Below are 25,175 nucleotides of genomic sequence, written 5' to 3'. Positions count from 1 at the left end.
CTTATAACAATTTTTAGTGTCTGGGGAATATCATATATGAATGTTTCTTTAATCAGTCACATTATATATTGAGGTTATTCTTACTATTGTCTTCAGTGCTGCATCTCTGTAGATAAAAGTTGGCATATATTCATTCATTCTTTTTTAGAATAAATTCCTAGAAGTAGGATTGTGGCATCACAAAACAAGGAATCTTATTTTAAAGACTCTTGCTGTGTTGTCAAATTGTACTCAGGAGCCCTGATGCCATATACCCCTAGCCACCTGGTATAGGGAGCTCTTCTTTGTAACTCAGGCTTTCCTGGCTCTTTTCTGGATCCTTCTAGCATGTCTCCCTAACTCATCGTTTCTCCTTCCAATTCATTTTAGTTATCCTGTCAGATTAAGCATTCTGAAGCACAAATTGATTATGTAGTTAAACATATTTCAAAATTTCAGACCTTTTCCTACCATCATGGGTGCTCAGTGTGAGTACCATATTACCATAGGACTTGCCCTCCACAGAGGGTGCTTTGTCTTTAGTCCTCCCTTTTTGGTTCTTGGCTTAACTTTTGCCTCTCTGGCCCACCAGTTCCGGGAAACAGAGATTACACTTCTTAGCACAGGCCTCTGCCTGGTGCACAGAGAAGACACTGAAGCCAAACTACAGTTGGTGTACCTCCTTCTGCACCTCCCATGTTTACTGGGTCATATCCCTGCTAAAGGATGGATGTGATATGTTCACTTGGTTACATTTTCCCTCCGTGCCAAGACTGATCTCATAGTCACTTAATCACATCTTCCCTTGGATGTCATATGTTCCTAATTTCAGTAAGACTTTCCTCATCTCCTCCTTGCTCTCAATATGACAACAGTCTTTCTCTCTGAATTCATTAATTTATTTCCAGTTCCCTGATGTTACTTACTACTTTTTCCATAGTAGCATAGAGAATACAGGTTGTCTGTGTTCTTTTTATATTTTAAGTACCTCCAGGCTAAAAGCTATCCCTTGCCAAGTTGAGAACAGGCTAGGGGGCCCTAAAGTTACAAAATGATAAAGAAGCACTATCCTCATTTGGGTATATAGCCTTCTAGTATCTTTCTGTGTATGTGATAGGTGTATGATCTTTACATTGTCATAAACCTAGTGTATAAATGCAATCCACTTTGAATCCCTTTCCTCTTTGATTCAGTATTTTATAGTAGTATGTGGTATTTAGGCTAATTACCGGAGTTATGAAGTAGCTGCTATTGTAAATGGCATCCAAAAGGAGAACAATAGCTCCAGTGCTTTGGAAAGTAGAAAAGACTTTCTTGAAAACTATTTCTGGTAGTGTTAGAACTCTGATACAGTAGTTGTAAACCTGCTTTCTCCCATCTCAGAGTAGTATAGGCCTATGAAATGTGACTTTTATATTTGCTTCCGTGTTTGCTGACCTATGTCCTTTTGTTAGTTGCTGCAGGTTAGTGTTGGTGTCAAATACTCTTCCTTACATAGTAGTGATGGAATTGATCAGAATTATGTGATCATCTTTTTTTTTTCCAAAATACTTATCTATCTATCCATCTATCGATCGATCTATTTATTTATTTATTTTTAGTTGTAGTTGGACATAATATTGTTATTTATTTATTTTTATGTGGTATTGAGGATCGAACCCAGGGCCTCCCATGTGCCATTCAAGCGCTCTACCACTGAGCCACAATCCCAGCCCCTTATGTGATTGTCTTTAAAGGGCATCTGACATTGTCAAAGTAGTTGCTGGAGTCGGTGTTGGAAAAGGAACTAAGTGAGCTCCCCAGCTAGGTCTGAACTTGATTAAGCTTGATTCTTTGTTGCAACTTATGCTAATACCATTAAATCTGTAAAGCAAGACTGAAGTACTGTTTATATGAAAATATAGATGTTTTAAGATATCATATTGTAAATGAATATAGTACTATATAATTATTCTCATAGCTTTCTAGTCAGATTACCTTGAAAATCCAAAATGATTTTGATGAATAGTAATACATTATGATTTCATGGTTCTATATACCTCCTACATAGATGTGTAATACTTGTATCTAACAGGATTACCAAATTACATACCTTTTTAGTATCAGTAGCATGCCTAAAATGCCACAGTATTCACTGACCAGTAACGGTTATAAAACCACATTGAGATTTCCAGAAGAGGATTTCTTCACACAATATATATGGTTTTCAGGTTTTTCATATCATTTTGAGAGAGGTAGGATGTTCTTTTTATTGTATTTCAAGCTTTTATTCAGGCCATGAAGTGGAAAACATCTTCTCTCTAGATCACACATAGTATAGTTGTTTTTTTAAATTAACCTTATGCCTCTGCATGGGTAATTTAGCAAATATGGTTGCTTTCTGCCTCCGTATGCTGCCCACAGGTCACCTGGAAAGCAGTGCAGTGTGACCATGTGGCTGCTGTTGCCTGCTGGTGCCTGCTCAGTGGGGTGGTGGGCCAAGGAGTGGTGACAATAGTAACACACTATTCTGTGACCCTGCAGTTGCCCAGGGCGTGGTGGGCTTGCTGGGCAGTTCCTCAAGGCCATCCTTCATGAGGGATGTTTTGGCAGGAAGGTAAAATATCTTTAGATAAAGTGCTTGGAGATAGTTTCATTTATAGCTTCAAGGAGTCGTTTTTTTAAAAACTCCCAGATCTGTGTCTCCAGCCTTGACCTCTGTATTAGTTTCCTCAGGTGTTGTAACAAAGTACCATTAACTGGGTAGCTTAGAAAATACACTGTAGGGGGCTGAGGTTGAGGCTCAGCGGTATAGTGCTCGCCTAGTACGTGTGAGGCCCTAGATTTGATCCTCAGCACCACACAAAAATAAATAAAGGTATTACAACTAAAAAATAAATATTTTTTTTAAAATAGCACTGTATTATCTCAAGTTCTGGAGGTTGGAAATCCAGGAAGAAGGGGTCGGTGAGGTTGTTCTTCTGAGGGAATGTTATGTTCCTCTTGCCTAGCTTTTGGGGGCGTGCTGGCAGTCTTTGGGGGTTCTTTGACTTATAGAAGTCTCACCCTGACCTCTGCCTTAACCCTCATATTATGTCCCCTATATGCATGTCCATGTCCAAATCTCCCCCCTTGTCTAAGGACTCTAGTCACACTGGATCAGGTGACTACTCTATCCAGTAGGTCTTTGTCTTAACTAATGACATTGTAACAACTTCTATTTCCAGATTAGACCATGTTCTGAGGTACTAGGGGTCAGGCTTTTGCAGAGGGTGGGAGACACAAAAATTTAGCTCAACCAGCAACTCACCTGAGTTACACTTGGGGACACCTCAAATTCACACAGTCAGAACTGGTCCCATGCTCCCCTGAGTCTCTCCTCCAGTGTTTTCCTTTTTGTTCTTTAACATTGGTGGTGTGTCATCATCCCACTCAGCTGTGCAATGAAGAAGTCTTGGGAGCACCTTGGTCTCTGTCCTTGCCCTCAGCCTCTGCAATGTTGTCATTTTGGCCTCACCTGTAGCTCTCTAGCCTCTCCTATCCTCCATTTAATTCCTAGGGCTCCCACTCTGGCTCAGAGCCTCTACCCTAGTAGAGCCTCCCCCATCTCATCTCTCTCCTTTTAGGTTCATCTTCCACCCCAGTTCTTTTTCTAAAACAAAGGTTTGATCCTGTCATTTGTTAATCTGAAAACCTGGAGTGAATTCCCCCTGCCTGTAAAATCATGGTGATTCTGTAACCTGGTCTCTGAGGTCCCTCAGGTGGCAGACATTCTACCTCAGGCCACTCTCATCCACATGACCTGTAGGACGCAGGGTCAGTAGCTCCTAAGTCCTTCTAAACATAGCACTAGCTTCCATTTTGACCTCTGTTCAGTTCTCTGCTGCTCCCTCAGTGTGGAATGCGCTGTGTCCGCATCTCTCTCTTCTCTGTCTTCTCACACCACTGTAAATCCACCCAGGTCGAACAGAAACCAAGAGACCCATTTCTTAAGCCAAAATGCCAGAAACCAGTTATTTCCCCTTAACAAAGTCATTTTTTTTCCAACTTCAAAAGTAAAAGTAGGAGCTTGAAGCAGATGGTCCCTAAGATCTGTTGACCTTCAGAATTTATACTTTCAATGCCATACCTTCATGGAGATTTCCCCAACTCCTCTAAGCAGAGTAAATTCTTCCTTCTTTGTGTCCCTTAGTACTTTATTTCTCCTTTGACTTTTCCCACTGTTTGCCCACTCTGGTGGTTATAGATGCTCATGATTATCTCCCCTCCCACCTCACAGGGAGGAAGCCCCTTGAGTTCAGCCAAGAAGGTCGGACTCATATGCTTCTCTTCCCATCTCCACCACCCCTGGCCTCACTTGCACGCAGATTCTCAGTGACAGAAACTATGGTAGAGAGTGAACGTTCCTGGGCAAGCGTTCTCCTGAAACCCGTGTTCCTGAATGACCCGTGCCTGCAGAAGGATGTGTTTTGGATGGTGAATGATTTGGAAATGCCATATTGGACAAACCATGCATTTTCCCTTTTATTTTATGGCATTATTGTAGTCAGGTGACATTCGGGCAAAAAGGTAGGTTAACTTTGTAACACTTTGAATAGAGATATCTTTTCTTCTCTAAGAGGTTTGAAATTATGGTGTCGTATGAGACATAGGAAAATATTCATATTTTCTCCTTCCATACCCTCCATAAACCTAGACTATCTCAATATATTATTGAAATACTTGGAACTTTAAATACAATATACTGATGGAAAAAAAATTCTTAGGAAATCCTTCATGGACTGTTTAATCTTTGGAAATTCAGCATCCCTGGCTGGTCACACCATTCCCAAAGCCTGGATTTGATCATATTATAACTTTCCTTAGAAATTTTTAGGCAGTCCTTTTTCCTAGAGAAGAAGGACTCGTCCTTTTCTTGCCTTCTAGGACATCCTTGTGTTCTCTTTCCAGTCTCATTGGCAGTCTTCTCTCTTGTGCACTCCATTGTTCAGACAAATCAGTTGTCACTACTGCCCTCGTGCACTCTGTGACTTTCGTGTTCTGCCTTTCTGCCTGAGGAGCCTTCCCATAGAGCCCATCTCTGCATGTCTGGATTTTACTCAGTCCTTAAGTCTTTTTTTTTTTTTTTTAAACCTTTTTTAGTATTCGGCGGACACAACATCTTTGTTTGTGGTGCTGAGGATCGAACCCGGGCCGCATGCATGCCAGGCGAGCGCGCTGCCGCTTGAGCCGCATCCCCAGCCCCAGTCCTTAAGTCTTGACTTCACTTCCATTCCTGCCACAAAGCCACCCTTGATTTTCTTCCTGAATTCCGCTGTCATGTTGGTCCTTGCCTTCCCATTTGTCTTTCTTGTATGCTACTATTTCTAGACTAGTGTTGCCTCTCTTGCTTGACTGGAAGTTCCTTTGGGTCACATTTGGTGTCTGATTTATCTGCATTTCTCCCAGTAATGTCCCGGGTACAATTCACATGTGGTCAGTAGATGTCAGTAATGAATGCGCATCTGTGAGTCATTTTTACACGGTGTGTAAGGGTATTAATGAATAACAAAGCTGCTCTGTCTTGGCTGTAATGCAGTCATTTCTTAACCTAAAGTCTCTAAGCTTTAATTATAGAATCTAATAATGTGCCTGAGGGAAGAGCGAGGTAAATCAACATAAATGGTGTTGGGTAAAACTGTCTCATTTGAAATTATAATGCATTGAGTGTTTCACTGTATGCTCAAGCCTGCCATATTTTTTAGGTTCCATATATTGTTATTTCAGTCCATACAATTGTTTATTGTATGTAAAAGGAAGTGCTAAGTGTTAATAAATGTGTTTAGTTTTGAATTTTACTTTTTCGACTATTTTCCCTCAGTGTGTATTTGTGTATGCTTTTATTTTCCATAAGCTGCTGACTTTGTGCTTTGTGCTTGTTTTATGTTGCAGGTTAATATCCTTTCAAGAATTTGTAGCATTTGAGTCTGTCCTGTGTGCCCCAGATGCTTTGTTTATGGTCGCCTTTCAGCTGTTCGACAAAGCTGGCAAAGGAGAAGTTACTTTTGGTAAGGAGTGTGAGTGTGTGCATAGCTGCACAAGGGTGGGCTAGTGAGCATTTCTCTCTCTCTCTCTCTTTTTTTTTTTTTTTTAACAAAGATGACTTGGTGTTTGGGGCTCCATTTCAAATGTCTTCCTCTTTGAAGCCTTAGTAGTTTTGATCTCTGCTTATCATCTTCACCATGATGCAGCATAACTTCTTAGTGGTAGAATGTGGGAGTCTGTAGAAGCTGGGACTTCTGTTCTTTCCCTTCCCCATCAATAGCACTTTTGTCTTGAGAGAATATAGAGGTTAGTAAACTGCCCATGACCAGAAGTTATCCAGGCACCTAGACTTCTGATCCTTCTTGTTCTCATGGAGTGGTTTGCTGTCAGAGGCGTAGCATATGATGTGGCTCCACAATGGCGCAGGAAGGACTCTGTTCTTAAGAGCAGCCTGGCTCATCACTGCAGTGGTAGTACCTGCATGCTGCCACCTTTTATATAAAAGACAGACATATCTTCATGGGGATGAGCTGCAAAACTGCAGGAAACCCTGAAGTCTTTTAAGTACGTGAAAGAAAGGGGAACAGTGGGGCAATGGTAAGTTCTTTAAGAGAAGTTGTCTAATGAAGGTCGATGCAACAGGAAACACCCTGTTTCCCTTGGACTGTGTGGTGCCCAGTATGTACCATTGCCCATGAAGAACTTGGGTGCCCTTTGGGTGTATTGATTGTGTTTTTAGGGGAAGTGGCTAATGTGCTCATTTTAATGTCTTTATTTTTAGTTTCCAATTCGTTCAGACTTCTTGAACTTGTCTTCTCTGATATATTATGGGAAACAGACAGATGCTGGACAAACAGAGATGATGTAACAGAGCCACGTAGGTTATAAAATCAGGGAGACTCAGCCCTTCCCTGCCACTTTTGCCTCTGAGCCAAGTGAATTATCCTCTCAAGTTCCTTATCAGAAATCAAGATTATAACTACATAAAGCATAGGTAGGATAGTATGATAGGTTTATTGTACCAGCCTTCTCCTCTGCCCGCCTGCATTCATGCTCATGTAGCATGACAAGATTATGCAAGATGGGATCAGCTAGGGCCAAGGCAGAAATGATGTGCTTGTTTCTAGAGGCTCAGATGTTTTCTACTAAGACTTCAGAAGGATCATTTAATATTTAAAGATCTGTAAGTGCTGGGGATGTAGCTCAGTGGTAGAGCACTTGCTTAGCATGCATGAGGCCCTGAGGTTAATTCCCAGCACTGCAGAGAAAAAAAAAAAATGTCCCATTAAATCCTTCAGATGATCAATGAGCAGCTAGCTTGTGGTGTCATGGAAGCCAGTTTGATGAAAATGATACCATATGAACTTGGGTTGAACTACAAAAGCCTGGGAGGAGGGGGAGAAAGCTGGGTTGGGGATGACAAGGCTGGGAAATGGGCTTCAGTTATCTTCCTTGATTTGGATGAGTCTTGCCTTCATGGGTCTGACCTGGCAAGGGAAGTTGGTGGCTGTAGAGGAAGAAAACAGACCTTTATCAGTACAGAAGGATATGTGAGTTAATGAGAGTTAAAAAGAAAAAAAATTTTAAAAATAAATAAAATGGACAGGTAGAGAAGCAGGGTGTAGGAGACAGAGTCCTCTGTAAATCTAGAACTGCACAGGTGTGAGAAATCCCTTGCTGTTTCTTACTAGTTCTTTATTGATAGACAAAGTGTTTCTGCTGTCTGAGCCTTATTTTCCCCATCTATGAAATTGGGGTAGTATCTACCTTAAAAGACTGTGTTTTAAAAAGATCTACCACATATATAGTCACTGTCTGTAAAGTAAAGGCCTTTATAAAAATAACAGCACAGAATGAAATCACCCAAGAGAAGAAGAGATTTCCTTTTTTACTTTCCCTCCATTTAAAAAATCTGGTTCTTAGGAAAAGTGTTTGAACATGCAGTTTAATCTCTAGTCTGTTATCCAGGAGACTGTTTGCTTACCATCTGGCTGTGTGTATTCAACGCTGCCCCATTTCTCAAGGCAGAAGGGTTGAAACCCCAACTTCCAGAAACTAATATGCTGGTTATGTTGTATGTTTCGTATGACTGTTGAAGAAGAACATACAGCCCCTCCAGCAGCACCCTGTGTTCATGAGTAGTATATTGGTAGAGTTTGCATATCTCGTCAAACAAGAACGTGTTTTGTATGCCCTGTTTACATTTATGATCATTCTACGAGGTCCTCACCCTGTGAATGTCATAAAATGTAGTCTAGACTTTCTAAACCTAATTAGATTAAATTAAAAGAAAAATGCATAGTACTATGAAACCCAAATGACCATCAAATTGCAAATTAATAGCTGACTTCTAACATTTTTCATAAGGTAGGGTGAAGTCATCAAATGCAGGCTAAGTGAGTGACCGCCTTTTGGCCAAGTGAACAAAATCATATTGGAGGAGAGGTGTGACAACCTAAGGAGGGCTTTTTGTTTTTGTTTTTGTTTTGATAGTAGGTACCTTTAGAAAAAAACTAGCAATGCTTTTTAAAAACTTAAGATAGAGTAAAAGATGTGAAAAAACAAGCAAAAATCCATGAAAAAGATGAATTGAACCAAATTAGAGGACTTAACCTTGTCAATCCTGGACTCTAAACCCAAAGTACTCAGAGAGTGAAAATCCAGATATGAAGCTGGCCGCCTGCCCACTTGAGGCTATTTTGAGATAAGCAGTGGCAGTTTCACTTGTTGACATCCTTTCCTCTGTGTAAAAGCTTTATCTGAGAACAACCCTTGAGCGTGTCTGAAGACCGTCCACCTCAGTGTGCATTTTTGGGAAGAGTGGTCATGGAGTGTTGAGAGGAAGGAGGCTCTTTCCTTTTACTTCCCACACTGGCTTGGTACACAGGTGCTCACGGGTTTAGCATTGTTTTTACATTATGATTGTCACCTGGCCTTCCCCTGGACTTCAGAGAAGGCTGGAGACTGTGGCCTGAGGTCCCCTCTGTCCCTCAGCTCTGAATTTCCTGCAGTGAGAGCAGATAATATTCTTTATCTGTTTACATATTTGGTTGCCATGGAAGAGTGTTTGAAGTAGGCTTCTGCAGCTAAGCTCAGTGCACACCAGTGTTTGTCAATAAGCAGCAGTGTTCCTGCACACGTGAACACTGAATCTGACGTGCTCTCAGCAAAATTCAGATGGAGTGATGGGCAGATAATCAAGTGTCACATTTCAGTGAAACCGTGCCCCGTTTCTTTGAGTCCTTGTTTATGTTTACTATATTTTCATGTCTGGATCACTCCCTATGTTTGCTACAATGAAAAGATCTTGATTAGGCCAATTTTGTTCCTTTGATATCCAGTTCGTTACATTCTCCTGTTTCCTTTGAGAGAAAACTTACCTCCAATATTCTTGCTATCATGTTTTCTTATTTTGATACCTGATGTTTATAAGTAGCATTTTGAGAAACGAACTGGTAGATGATAGGATATTAGTATAATGGTAAATTTTAGTTAATAATTTAGGAGTCTCTGTGTGTGTGGAAAAAATTTGTTTTAAATTTTAAATTTGTTCCAAATTTTGTTGGCATTTTGTCTGTTTTATATTATAGTTTTTGAACTTACCTTTAATTTTTAAAAGTATACTTTATTAGTATAAGTGTACATCAGTACATGGAGAAGAATGCACAGATCATAAGTAGATATTTTGATGAATTCTATGCAGAATAAATACTCATTCGCCACCATCCAGATCAGAAGAGAATGGTACCAGCAGTGTAGAAGTTTGTTCTCTCCGTCACAGGGTAACTACTGATATCAATTGATCTTGCCTGTTTTAAAATGTAATATCGGTAGAGTGGTAAAAAAAAAATGTACTCTTTTGTTCAACATCTTATTCATGAAATTCTTTCATGTTTTGGTGTGTATTTTTTACTTTATTCTTTTTCTTTATCATATGGTATCCATTTATGTGGATCTATCCTCATTTATTCACTCTACTCTTTTGGGTAGTATCAGTAACGTCCTTTGAACACTCTTTCACGTATTTTTGGGGTTCGTGTGTAGGTATTTTTAGGGATAGAATTCCTGAGTCATAGGAAATATGTCTATTTACTTTAGTTGATCTTGCAAAACTGTTTTCTAGGGAAATTATACCAGTTATTACTTAATTACTACAGCTTTTTTTTTTTTTTAAGATTAATTATCTTGGCAACTTTTGGTCCTTTTCATTATCACACCAATTTTAGAATAAGGCGTTAATTTCCCAAAATAGCGTACTGGAATTTTGAGTATTATTTCATCAAATATGAATCATAACTGCATGTATATCTCTATGAATAAATAAGTTCTAATTCCCATAAAGGTTTTTAAAGTATTTAAATAAAAGTTCATTTAGTACTAAATAGTCATCCAGTTGTTTCATCACTATTTGAAAGTTTTGGTGAAGAGTATAACTTTTGAAAAGAAAAGGTAGCTTATCTATGTCATTCATCATCTAAGGATGCCAGTGGACCTGCACCATTCTGCAGGTAGGACTTCTGCCAGTAGGAATTAGGGCTAAGAATCTCAGAAGGAAAAATGTAGGAACATGAGCATGAATCTCTGAGATGAAGAGTAAGCATTGCTTTTTTTTTTTAAGTTCATGAATATTTAAGTAGATTTATATTATGCCAACATATATTTGAATATTCTAAATAGAAACTTGAAGATTCTGAGTTGTAATGACACTGGCATTGTCAAATTTTCCCATGACAGTGGGAGAGAGGAATGTCTAAAGGGATTAAATCATTACTTTAGTCTTTTTCACTTTTTCACGGCTATGACCAAAAGATCTGACAGGAACAACACAGAGGAGGAAAAGTTTGTTAGGTGTTCATGGTTTCAGAGGTCTCAGTCCATAGATGGCCTCCTCTATTCCTTAGTGCCAGCCATCATGATGGAAGAGTGTGGCAGACAAAAGCAGCTCAGGATATGGTACCAGGAAGCAGAGAGGGGCAGGGGGAAGAAGGGGTGGATGGAGAAAGAGAGGGAAGGAGGGAGGGAGAGAACTGAGATACTACTCCCTTCATTGTGGGTAAAACATAAATCCCAAGTGCCTGCCCCCAGTAAGGCACCTCCTCCAGCCACACCCTGCCTGCCTACAGTTACCACCCAGGTAATCCCGACCGGGGAATTAATGTACCGGTTAGGTTAAGGCTCTTAATCACTTTACCTCTAAGCTCATTGTCTCACACCTGAGCTTTTGGGGGATATAACTGAACCATAACAATCTTGGTGGTAGGTAAGGAGGAAGGAGAAAAGGATTTTTGTTGGTTTTGTAGTCATTTGACCAAAGGAAAGAAATAATGAGTGGCATACCATTATATTAATTGTAAATCTATGTAGTTTGTGACAGGATATTATAAAACCCCAGGTAAAAAAAAGTTTAAGGCCTTATCTCATTAAACATATTTTTTGAGCCAGGTGTGGTGTCTCATGCCTGTTATCCCAGTGCCGCAGGGGTCTGAGGCAGGGGGATCATGAATCCAAAGCTAGTTTCAGGAACTTAGTGAGGCCCCGAGCAACTTAGTGAGACCCTGTTTCAAAAAGTATTAATAGGGTTGGGAATGTGGCTCAGTGGTTAAGAACCCCTGGGTTCAATCCCTGCTACCTCACCCCCCAGAAAAAAATTCCATATTTTTTTGAGTGTCAGCATGATTTTTTCTGTTTTAAAAACGTTACTTTTTATCCAAGGACAGCAATTGAGATTTTTTATGTAGAGGGTCAAGTAGTAATGTTTTAGAATTTTGGGCTATAGAGTCTCTATTACAACTACTCAACTCTGTTGTTCCAAGGGAGACTAGCCACACATAATATGCAAATGATGAGTGTGGCTCTATTCTAATACAACTTTATTTACAAGACCAGTTGGTGGGCTAAAGAAAAAGAAATTGGCCAGTCTTTGTGCCAGGGACATATACATGTTGATAATATTAAGACTAGGGACTAAGACACTTAGTAGAATGCATATTTTGTGATATTTGGGTATTTTCTATAGTCACAAAACAAAGAGAGTTCTTTGTTTTAAAGAAACAGACATATGCTATGTGATCTTACTGACATGGAAACCAAAAAATAGTCAAACTCATAAAAACAGTAGAAAGTTGGTTATCAGAAAGAGATGGGGGAAATGGGGAGATGTTGGTCAAAAAGTACAAATTTTCAAGATTAATAAGTTCTGGAGATCTAATGTAGCACATGGTCACTTCAGTTAATAATAATATATTATGTATTTGAAATTTGCTGAAACAGTAGATCTTAAGTATTCTCACTACAAATTTTAAAAAGTAATTGTGAGTTGGTGGGTATATTAATTAGCTTGTGATAAGTTTTGCAGTGTATGCATGTATCAAAACACATGGACACACACATTTTTTGTCAATTATACCTCAATAAAACTGGAAAAAGATTAGGGAAATGTAAAGGAAAAAATGAAATAGGTTCTTCTCTTTGTATGTAATATGGTCTAGAAATCTTATTTATTAGTTTAAATGCCTCTTAGAAATGCAGAAAACTTTGGTTCATAAAAATCCCATCTGTCAGGTTTGTAGCAGATGTAACTTTAACAAAGAGACTAAAGTTATTTGAATCTTTATTGCTATTAAATCTCATTTGTTTTCCTTTTTAAATAATTGTAGATAAAATTTTCTAGTTGCAGGTAGTCAACTTGGGTTCTTCCATAGTTTGGGTGACTTTTCTTGACATCACATGGACAAAGGAGATGAGTGTGCAGCCAACCGAGTGGAAGCTGGAGACACATCCTGCATGCTCTGGGGACTGCTTTTTTGTTTTCACAGTGATCAGTGGTAGCTTTCAAATACCTGCATGTGAGGTGCTATCATCCTGCCCAGGTCTGCAGTTTGTAAGAGGAAGTGGGTTGAACTACTCCAAGAGCCTGTTTTTCCAATGGTGTGGCCTGAGCCAAGCTGAAAGACTCTTGGCTGGAATTGGAAATGAAGAAATTTGATCTTTCTTTATCCTTGAAACAGTGAAGACATGCTTTCCTGATTAAGCATGCTGCCAGAAACCCTTTTGCCAGTGATAATAACTGGCCTTTCATTAATTAGGAGTGTTTGCTATCATTTATTGAGTACCTACTGTATGTGAGGCAGTGCAATAAGCTTTTTACAGTCTTTCACTTAATCCTCATAATAATGCTAGGAGTTGGTATTCTCTCCAGGGGAGGAAAATGAGAAGGAGTGAAAACAGGGACTCAAACAAGTATTTGTGAACTCAGGTTCTTAACAGCAATGAAGATAGTAGCCAGGGGGTGGAAGCAGTCCAGGTATCCAGTGATGAAAGTGTATGCACACATAATGGAATGTTATTTGGCCTTAAAAAAGGAAGGAAATTCTGACACACGCTACAACATATAAATGAACCTGGAAGACTTTATACTAAGTAAAACAAGTTAGTCACAAAAAATTATTTATTTATGATTGCATTTATATGCGATTAGTCAAATTCACAGAGGCATAAAGTAGAATGGTGGTTAGTAGACTTTGGGGAGAAGGGAAAGGTGAGTTGTGTTTAATGGGTACAGAGTTTCTGTTTTGCAAGATGAAAACGTTTTTTGAAAGGAATGGTCATGATGGTTGCACAACAGCGTAAATGTACTTAATGCCACATTATCTGACTAAAAGTTAAAGTGGTAAATTTTATGGACATTTTACCACAATGTTTAAAACAGTTTTTAAAAAAACATAATGGAAGTCCAAGTTCCCACAGTTAATCACAGTCACTGGAGGAAATAGATTTGAATCCACCTGGGCCTGACTCTAAGGTGTGGTCCCTAGCTGCCTGAGTTCTTAGACTTACCTCAGGGTGCAGGTGTCAGGTTGTGCAAATTAGGACTTCATGTCGGCCTCGCTGGGCTTGTGCTGCTGCGCTTCTGACCTTTCTTAGTCCCTCTAGTGGAGTCCCACTGTTGCAGCCTGTGGAATGAATACCTGTGTGTTTCAGAGTAGGAATTCAGGATGCCCTAGAATACGGAGCCAGAGTGTGACAGCAGGTTCAGGGGAATGGGTGGTGTCATGGAAGGAGAACTAGGTTAGGACCTAAGATCTGTATAGATCAATGAGCATCTGTCTGCACCATTGGATTCTCCCTCTCCCCATCTGTCAAATGAGGTTTTAGTTCTGTGAGAACCTTTACTAAACACTCATTTTGTATCAGGTCCTGTGCTAGATGTTGCCTGTGTTCCAAAGGTAAGGAAGACTCAGACCCATCTGTGAAGGAGGTGAACAGCCTAGTGGGATACAAAGGAAGTTCATGAAATATGCCAAGACTCCTACAGAAAGAGGTGCTGATGTTCAGATTGGGCCTGGGGGTGGGGGCGAACAGAAGGTCTGAAGTATAGGAAACCATGTGAGCAGAGGGTTAGAGTGGAGGAGGAATGGGTGATGGGCCTCACAAAAAGTTCATCTGAGGGGAGCGTAGGGGAGAGGGCAAGGAAAATTGTAAAGGTAGATTGAGGGTCCTGTTGATGATGACTTGACAATCTTGATTATTTAATCCTTTCATTTATTCAATAAATGCTTTCATTAATCCACATATATTAATTTAGCAGAGAATTCTTGAGTCACTATTATTTGCCAAGACTATTCTAGTCACTTAGAATACATGAATAAAAGAAAAATTTTCTCTCTCATGTGGCATACATTCTAGCAGGGAGAGTAACAAACGTTATAAATACAAAAATTATAGAGTTGTAATGGTTAGAGATGAGTGATTTGGAAAAAAATAAAGAGAGCCTGTTAAGTAGGACTAGGACTACTGGAATATATGCAGGGGGTAGAACTGTCCCCTTAATAGAGTTATTCAGGGTAGATTTCATTGTGAAAATGACTTTTGAGTACATGTTAAAGAAATGAAGTAAAAGACAGGTGTTGGCAAGGAGGTGGATAAACTGGAGCCTTCCTCGTACAGTGTTCTTAGGAATACAAAGTGGGGAAGGCACCACAGAAAGCAGTAGGAAGTTCCTATAGAAAATGAAAATAAAAATAGAACAGCCATAAGATACAGTAAATACTTCTGGGTATTTATTCAATATAACTGAATAAGGATCAGTGAGGATCTCGAAGAGATACTAGCCCTCTCCCATTCATTGGCCTAATATTCACAATAGCTGAAATGTGGAAATGATCTGAACATTTACCAATAGGTGAACAGGTAAAAAAAATGTGGGATATATAGCGAAATAATGTATGGTCATAAAATGAAATCCTGCCATATACCTTACGAATGGACCATGAGGACATTATGCTAAGTGAGATGAGCCAGTCTCAGAAGGACAGGCAGGATTCTACTTAAATGTGTTATCTAAAATAAAATAGATAAACTCATAGAGTCAAAGAGTGGTAGCTTCCAGGGTTTGAGTGAAAAGGGAAATGATAAGTTATCAGCAAGCGTACAGTTTCAGCTAAGCAAGATGAAATAAGTTCTGGAGATCTGCTGTATAACTTTGCACATACAATTAACAATACTGTACACTTAAAAAATCTACTAGGAGGATAGATATCATGTAAAGTGTCCTTACCGTAGTTAAAAACAAAACAAAAAAAAGGTGAGGGAATTGGGGTGGGTTGGGGAAGATGTTCCCAGGAAGAAGAAATAACTACAACCCAGGTTCTAGGGCTGGAGTGTGCTTGGCATATTTGAGAAACAGCAAGGAGAACCCAAGTGAATGGAGTGAGGCAGGAGGAGGCCAGTAGGAGAGGAGCTCAGGTAGGGCCCTGTAGGCCAAGGTTAGGACTTGGACTTTGAGCTCTGGAGGTGATGGTCACGTGGAAAGTAGTGTCACAGCCAGGGCAGCGGAAATGGAGACCTGGACTGAATTCTTACCCATGACCCTGCCAGGGCCATTCCCAAGAGTGAATCTGTGTGGCTCGGCTCCTGATTGGCAGTGGGAGAAAGAAGGATCAAAAGAAATTAAGAAAATCCAGGGAGTCGCTCCTGGTCTGGTTTTGCTCTCAAGACACATGGTTTACTGGGTTGTTGCAAGTGGTGGCGCACACCTGTAATCCCAGCAACTGGGACTGAGGCAGGAGGATCACAAGTTTGAGGCCAACTTGGGAAAGTTTATGAGACACTATCTCAAAATAAAAAAATAAAAAGGGTTGGGGATATATAGACCATTGGTAGAGCATCACCCCAGTTGTTAGGTACTGAATTTAATCCACAGTACCATGATGGAAAAAAAAATAATATATATATATATATGGTTTACATGATCTTACGAGAAAATGAAAGAAACTGGCATTTGTATCTTTATGTTATTGATCACCTGTTGTATACCAGCCACTGAACTAAGTGCTGGAAAAACTGGAAATCCGTATGTACAAACTGAAATTAAACCCCTTTCTCTCACCCTGCATGAAATTCAGCTCAAAATGGATCAAGAACTTAGGCACTAGAATAGAGACCCTGTGCCTAATAAAAGAAAAAGTAAGCCCAAATCTTTATCATGTCGGATTAGGAACTGACTTCCTTAATAAGATTCCTGAAGCAGAAGTAAAATCAAGAATCAATAAACGGGGTAGAATCGGACTAAAAATCTTCTTCTCAGCAAAGGAAACAATAATGTCAAGAAGGAGCCTACAGAATGGGAGAAAATCTTTACCACATGCACCTCAGATAGAGCATTATCTCCAGCTTATATAAGAATTCAACTCAAAAAACTCAACACCTAAAAACACAAATAACTCAATCTATAAATGGGCAAAGCAACTGAATAAACACTTCACAGAAAAAGAAATACAATTGATCAACAAATACATGAAAAAATGGTCAACATCTCTAGCAATTAGAGAAATGCAAATCCAAACTATATGGAGATTTCATTTCAATCTAGTCAGAATGGTAATTATCAAGAATACAAGCAACAATAAATGTTGGCGAGGATGTGGGGGGAAAGGTACACTCATACATTGCTGGTGAGATTGGAAATTGGTGCAACCACTCTGGAAAGCAGTATGATGATTCCTCAAAAACTTGGAATGGATTCACCATTGACCCAATTAACACTCCTCCATTTATGCTCAAAGGACTTAAAATCAGCATACTGCAGTGACACAGCCACATCAATGTTTATAGCATCTCAATTCACAATAGCTAAACTATGGAACCAATGTAAGTGCCCTTCAACAGATAAATGGAAAAGGAAATGTGGTATATATAAACAATGGAATATTACTCATCTTTAAAGAAGAATGAAATTATGACATTTGCTGGTAAATGGATGGAGCTGAAGAATATCATGCTAAGTGAAATAAGCCAATCCCAGAGAAAACCAAATATTTTTTCTGATATGCGAATGCCAAGTCACAATAATCAGGGAAGGGGGCTAGGGAAGAATAGAGGTACTTTGGATTAGTCAGAGGGGAGTGAAGGGAGGAGAGAAGTTATGGGGGTAGGAAGGAGAGTAGAATGAATTAGATATATTACCCTATGTGCATATATTATTACACAACTGGTATAATTCTACATCATGTATAACCAGAAGAATGAAAAGTTACACTCCATCTATGTATGAGGTGTCAAAATGCATTCTACTATAATGTAGAACTAATTAGAATAAGTGAAAATAAAAAGAAAATAGTGTTTTTTACACAGATGTCTAGGTTACTTAGAAAAAAAGCTCAATGTGGGCTTACCAAGGAGAGCTTTGTCTTTGGGTATGAACAGAATTCTGAGTTGATGGGAGGACCACAGGGCAGCAGAGAGGGCTGGGATGGTTGTCTTTGAACAGGTTGAGGCAGACAAAGCCCTTGGTTGAGGGGTGTAGCTTTAGATATGTGGGGGAGGGGCACATCTGGTGGAACTCCAACCACAGGGCCCAGAGCAAGAGTTTTTATTTCATATGAGAGGCAGTTGGGAGTCAGTTCAGGTTGTTGGGAGGACAAGGGTAGGATCAGAAAGATGCTTAGAAGAGATGATTTTGGTTGTGTTGATTAGTCTGGGGCAGAGTCAGAGGCACATGGGCCTGTGACACTGCTTCCCAGTCTCTTTGTGCAGCAGGCACATAATCATTCCATTTTTTGAGTGTGTGTGGGGTGGTTAGAGTGTGGAGGGACTTACTGGTGTCTGAGCATGGTGGTGCTGATGGTAGTTTTGTAGAAACTTTTGTTTTACCATAATTCTTAATTAATGATGCTCAGCAGAAGAGCATTTTCATTGTGAAGTTAGAAAGAGAGAGAGGGGGGCTGTGGGTAAAATGAAGCCATTATCTGAAGTGTTTGGCATGTGCATTAGTGATCAGTCTTATTGTGATGCTAACTGAAGACCTCACCTGTTCTTATTTATTGCCCTTTCCTTAGTGGTGATTCCGAAGTAGGCCATGTTAGTAGTAGCCTTGCTCAGTAGTGGTGGAGGGCCTGAATCCTCCTTTTGTCCAGTGGACTTCTTGGAAATTTCAAGTATGTTCCATACCACAGCACTTCCTTGAGTGAAGAGCTAAAATTTTATTTGCATAATAGCTTTACATGTTTTTCTCTTCCTTTGACTTTTTTATTTATATTTTTTATTACAGTGGACAGAATTTCATGAAATGTATTTTTATGTCCAATTTCAAAGTTATTCTTAGTCTGTGAACGTAACCCAATTTCATTATCTCAGTCCTGATGGTGGTGGCAGTGATGATGATGACGAAGAGTAGGAGTGTGTGTGTGTGTGTGTGTGTGTGTGTGTGTGCCCTGCCGTGCGCATGTATTTGGGGGAACTGTTCCAAGGTTTTAATTGAATTTGAAATACATGGGTTCTCAGTGTGCAAGACCTAGACAAATATCAGAGAGTCCATAAATGGTTACAATGGTTTCTAATATTTTGTCTAAATGGGCTTTCCCGCACCTCTGGAGAGAAATTGCATAGCTTTTATCAAATCTTAAAGGGGTCAGTGATCTGTCAAAGATAAAATCTGCTTTTCATAGAGGGCCAGTTGAACTAGTGAAAATATCGTATTTTAAGTCTTTACCAACATTGCTATTAAAAATATCAGCTGTAGTTTATGTATGTAATGATGATTGGTTTTGGGATGCCTTTTAATTTGGGACATACAAGGGAATGAAATGTTTTTGACAATCCCATTATGTAACATAAGAAGCAGATTTGAAAAGACATTTTTTCATAACTAAAATAAGTATAGAACAATTAATGAGTTATAAAGAACACAGAAAGGGCTATTTGTTGGCTACCTAATAAAAGCCCTTCAAGAGAATTGGTTCTGATTTTCATGAAATGTGGAATGGAAGAAACTGGCCTGCGCTTTCTTTTACAAGCCCTGTCAGTTAGCCTGTAGTGCAGAAGAAGCCAGCCCAGTCTTGCCCTTTTATTGGAAATGGTAGTGGCCTTTGTCCTTTAATCTTTACGTGGAAAAATAATGTTTAGTAACTTTACAGGAGGGATTCCTGTTTTTATTAGTAAGTGTTGTGAAAAAAGGACTCTCCAACTAGAGAATCATAAAGCCTAAGATTTTTAGTTTATTAAGGTTCTGAGAAGTCCTGCAGGAAAAATAAATCTATTTGACTTTGTTCAAACTAGCACTTAACAGACTTAATTTTAACAGGACCTTTCTTTCCTGTGTATCACACTAAATAAGATCCACAAAACTGAGGCAATTTTTAAACTAGTTAATTCTTTTTTTTTTTTTTTTTTTTTTTTTAAAGAGAGAGTGAGAGGGGGACAGAGAGAGAGAGAGAGAATATTAACATTTATTTATTTTTTCTTAGTTCTCGGCGGACACAACATCTTCGTTTGTATGTGGTGCTGAGGATCGAACCCGGGCCGCACGCATGCCAGGCGAGCGCGCTACCGCTTGAGCCACATCCCCAGCCCCAAACTAGTTAATTCTTAATCCTAAACTATTCCTTCTCAGTTAGTTAATTCTCTAACGTGGATGATGTTTGAAGGGGCCCTTTCTAGGTTCAGTTAGACTGTGTCCAGGAACACCTGCTGTGACAAAAGTGAAATTGGTGTACTTTGGCAAAACATGCAAGCTAGATAACATGAGGAAATGTGTGGAAACAGCCCACTTCAGTAACAGTCATGTGGGTGCAGAAAGTGATGAGAATTAGAAGTGTGAAAATGAGAAGTTTCCAAGTTAACCTCTCAAGTCTAATACTAAATACAAAAAGCTAGAGGGTTGCCTGTCCTGGAACTAGGCTTCAACCAGCATTTATTATTATCTTTGTAAAAGGCCTTTGGAAAGTAAAATATTAAAAAAAAAAAAAAAAAGATACCCGACTGTTTACAAATCAGAAGGAAAATTATTTGGGAAATTGTTTGTTAATACTGATTTTGATTTGGGTATTTGGTAGAAATAATGTTTCCTTTTGGGGAAGAAACTTCTTGCCCTACAGATTTTATGTCCACTGTGTGGTACTCAAGCACATTTTCTTACACATAGTCGATTTCAATGGGAGCAAGAATTCCCAGGAAGGGTAGCGTGAGCTTTGAAAACGAACACCTCCACGTCGGTAACAATCATGGTGTGGCTGCACACCGAGCATCTTGTCAGAGTTCCTAGAGACCCGCTCAGAAGCTGTTCCAGTTCATTGGGTCAAAAATCCACTATTTACGAAAAGCTAAATACGGATTTGCACGATTGACCATAATGGCTTCAATTTTGAAAGATAGTGGTATCAGAGAGCACTTCCAGTTGGTGGGATAATCTGAGCATCGCCCATGCTCAAATGGCTAAAATATTGTACTTTTTGCTACTTCATCACTCCATTTTAAAAATAGGGAGGGGGAAAAGGCAGGCTTGTTGAGAAGGTGGAAGAATGTCAATTGGAGAGGAAATCATGAGAACCGTGTGAAGCCACTCCTTAGTTAACTGTGGCCTGAAGGTTAACTGCTTCTAGAAGGCTATCATGGTGTGGAGAGGCCGCACAGGGGGCCCTCTGGGTACCTGTGCCTGTGTGCGCGTCTGTGAGCAAGACCGAGGGTGAAGAGGACTTGTCAGTAGAACCGGGTATGGGGTAAAAGCTGTTAGCAGTGAGTCCTAAGACTTGAAGTCCTGGGAAAATTTGAGCATTTTAAACTGTACAGCTCATTTAAAAATAGTAAAATTATACCATTATTCTTTCAGTATGAGAGAGAGATAAAAATACAGTTTTTCTAAATTGGAAAATTTGCTGTAATCTTGCTGCTAATGACTGATTTCTTCCCAACAGTTGCAAGGCAGTTTTTGCTCTGATAGGTTGATAAAGGAAACAAAATCAAGAACATATTGGAAGTTCTCAGAGAAAATTACAGTTTAGGTATATGTTGGGGGTGGATAGTTAGACATTTTAATTGAAATAAAACAGTTTCATACTAATATAGGATCACTGTGGGTGTGCATTTGTAGTACATCTGCTCTTGAAGCATTTAAGGAGGGTTAAATGTATGTTAATGCTTTTGTAAGAAAATTATTTTTGATAACATCCGTCTAAGGAAACTAGCTTAGGAAATTGGTTTTTTAAACAATATGGATATTATACTTGCATTTAGAGAATGAATTAGTATTCTTTGTGCTGCTTTAAGAATTTCAAAGCTTTGGAGTTTTTTGGTTGTGTTCTCCAGTGGTGATGAAAGTTAACAATAATTAACACAACAGATGATTAAAGCAGGCACATCTGGAGAGTGACCACAGTCTGCTATATGCCTCTAAACACCATTTTAACTGACCTACTTTTGATGTCCTGAAGGGCTGCTAATGATTTAGTCTACTCATTTGAAAATACTTTTTCTAGCAGATTGAAGACATCTCAGTGGGCTTTTCTGCTATTGATTTAGTCAGTACAGAAAGTGTGATAGGTGATGACTATCTTAGGCTAAATATCGATTGACCTTTAGCTTTTTCCTTGTTGGTAACCAACATTCTCTATGCAGACTTGAATGGTGTATTAATCTTGAGGATTTGTAGGTCTATCTGGTTTTAGAATAGGATTCTTATCAATGAGGCGTCTGTAAGAGTTCCCATTGTAATAGCGTGGGAGTGTTTGTTACCACTCTGGACACACTGGCTCCATCTCAAAGCTGCTGATTCAGAATCTTTGGGCGTGGGCCGTGGAATGTTTTAAACAGGCTTTCCAAAGGAACATAGTTCATACTTCAGTTGTACAATGGCTAGTGTAGTTTATGGCTTTCTTTCATGCGTGAGGGATTAGGCCCAGGGGGTAGAAAGGTGACTAGTTTTGTAGGAACCACAACTTTGTCTTCTGGCACTAGAACAATATTCTTTCCAGGATGCCACATAACTTTAATAAGGGTGGTTCCTTCACTCTCTAAGTATAGAACTGAAAGAGTTTTAAATTAGTCTTAATTTTTATATGCGTCAACATTGTATATGACTTCATGTAACATTCAGCTTGGCTTGATTGTGTGTGCTTATTTTTTGAAAGACACTTATCATCTCTGTACTTGCATGTTCAGAATAATAATAATAAAAGTTTGCAGGGGCTTATGGAGAACTCAGTTTTAATGTGAAGTACTTGGGCTGTACTTACTCTGTTTTAATGGCACCCATTTTCCCCCTAGAACTTCCTAGAGCAGGGCTGAATTGTAGTCAGAATACTTCTTTCCTCTTCAGACCCTTAACTGTGATTAATCTAAAAAGGCACTTGTCAAGAGGGTTTGAAATGGCAACCTTGATATTGGAGCATGTGGTAGTAGATAAGTCTGCATCCACTTACTCCATTATGTTATTTAACTTACGAATTCAACAATTTGTCTTTTGCTCCCTGCAGATGATGGCCATATCAGCTGTTGTTAACCATATCAGCAGGGTGTAATATTATTTCTCTCAGGGCAAAACCACAACTTTTCTCTGAGGATTTAGCAAAGTTAGAAATAAAGTGTGAAGCTGTTCAGAGAAAGTCTTGCCTCCTAGAGGGGGTTTACTTTCATGTTTAACAGAAACATCCTTTTTTGGTGTTTATTGTATTAATAGAATTTTTAGAATCTGTGTGAGAGAGATTATGGCTTAGTGCTTGAAATAATATAGCTTGATGAACCTTTTTTATTTTAATGGGAAACTTGTTTTCATTGATTTGGGGCTTTGAAAAGTAAATCTTTTAGAAATTAAAGTGCATTAATTTAGTTATTCTGTATGAAAACAAAAATGTAGAAAGTTAAAATTTGCATAAGTGAAGACCTTGATGATTTCAGATTATAGTGTGGTGGAGGTTCAGGAATAAGGGCCCATAGAATTTGTAAAAAACAAATTCAGTCTAACCACTTAATGGCATTTGCAAGTAATTTGCCAATTAAATATTTCTAGTATCTCAAAGATCTTCAAAGTACAGAGTGGAGGTTCTTAATCTTTCCTAATTTTGTACTTTAAGAAACATAATAGAAAATTACTTAATTTTGATCATTTTTCATTCAAAATTTTAGTACATGAACTCAGGGAAGGATGGATTTTAAATATTTGAGGAAAATCATGGCCTTTTGAGAGGTGCATAAACTGATATTCCCAAATCACACTGTGCCTGATTTTTTTTTTTTGTATCATTTGTAAATATTTGGTGCCCAAATAATAATTTTCAGTATAATTGAGACTTTAGAGTTTTACCATCTTAAGGCTCACCTACTGTGTATGGAGCATCGTGCTAGCCATACTTAGTTCCAGAATAATTTTCTAAAATAGATATATTATGCCCATTGTAAAGACTGAGAGAATTGAGTCAGTAATTTGCCCGTGTTTGTCATCCGTGAAAGGTGGCTCTGGCAGGTCCAGGTTTTTGAAAAATCAGCTTTGTTGAGATATAATCCCCCATTTACCCATTCATCTGTATATAATTCATAATTCAGTGGGTTTACCAGTACATTTCTGGATGTGTGTAACCGAATCTACTTTCAGTTGGAACATTTTCATCACCCTGACAAGGAGCCCCAAATGTTAGCAGACATATTCCCCTTAACACCCCAGTCTCCACTTTTGTAGGTTCTTTCAGTCCTAGACAACCATTCGTCTACCTTCTGTCTATATGAATTTGTCTACATTTCACATAAATGTAGTCATAGAATATGTGGTCTTTTGTGACAGACTTCTTAGCATAATATTGTCAAGGTTCATCCACATATTAGCAAGCATGCTATTCCTTATTTATTGATGACTAATAGTCCATTCTGTGGATATTCCACATTTTGTTTAATCCTTCTATCAGTAAGTGAGTGTAGAGGTTGTTTCCCACTGTGGGGCAAGTTATGAATAATGTTGCTCTAAACATTCGTGTACACCTTTTTCTACAGACATGTGTTTCATTTCTCATGAAGATACACATGAGAAAAGAATTGCTATGTCGTATGGTAACTCTGGTTAACATTTTGAGGACCTGTCTGTTTTCCAGAGTGTCTATGCTGTTGTGTATTCCCAACAGTGTGTGAGGGCTTCGATTTCTTCACATCCTCATCAACACCATCTCTTTTGATTATACCTGTCCTGCTTGGATGAAGTGCTTACTGTGGTTTGATTTTCATTTACCTGATATGTAATGATACTGAACATCTTTTCACGTACTTAGTAACTGATGTCTTCTCTGAGAAAATTTCTACTCAGATCCTTTGCCCATTTTAAAATTGGATTGTCTTCTTATTGTCGTTGTGAGAATTTTTTGTATGATCCATAGTTCCTTATCAGATTTGTGATTGCAGAGTTTTTATCCTACTCTCTAGGCTGTCTTCACTTTCATGATGGTATTTGGATCATAAAAAATATAATTTTGATGAAGTCCAACTTGGCTATTTTTTTCTTTTGTGGCTTTTATTTTGATTGTCATATCTAATCAGTCATTTACTAATCCACGGTCACAAAGATTATGCCTATGTATTCTTTTATAATTTTCTATAATATATGCTTATATTGTCCTCTAAAGTTGTTGACAGTCTTAGCTCTACATTTACATATTTGATTCCTTTTGGTAAAATTTTTATTTATGGTAGGAGATCAGGACCCAATTTCATTCTTTCACATGTAGATATCTCGTCTCAGTATCATTTGTTGAAAAGACCATTTTCCTGTTGAATTATCTTGTTATATATGTTGAAGATTTGTTAGCCATAAATATAAGGATTTATTTCTGGACTCTCGTTTGCATTCTAACTTTAATTTGTTCTATAGGCACAATTTTCTTGTGGGTCTATAGGCCTCTTATGGTTTGGATGTGAGGTGTCCCCCAAGAGGTCATGTGTGA

General features: G+C 38.8%; 1 protein-coding gene across 4 annotated transcripts in view; it reads left to right on the top strand.

Moving 5' to 3' along the window:
• The window catches only part of Slc25a13 (solute carrier family 25 member 13), a 179,969-nt gene that overhangs the window by 60,681 nt on the left and 94,113 nt on the right, over positions 1–25,175 (top strand). For 3 of the 4 annotated variants that reach the window (XM_026391539.2, XM_026391537.2, XM_077795955.1), the window contains exon 4: positions 5,890–6,005. The exons of the other annotated variant lie outside the window; for it this stretch is intronic. In XM_026391539.2, the coding sequence (XP_026247324.1) occupies positions 5,890–6,005 (116 nt within the window). The remainder of the gene's footprint in view (positions 1–5,889; positions 6,006–25,175) is intronic. 4 annotated transcript variants of the gene reach the window in all.

Source organism: Urocitellus parryii, chromosome 3 (assembly GCF_045843805.1).
Source record: "Urocitellus parryii isolate mUroPar1 chromosome 3, mUroPar1.hap1, whole genome shotgun sequence".
Taxonomy (NCBI): domain Eukaryota; kingdom Metazoa; phylum Chordata; class Mammalia; order Rodentia; family Sciuridae; genus Urocitellus; species Urocitellus parryii.
This window is presented reverse-complemented; position numbering and strand designations above follow the sequence as displayed.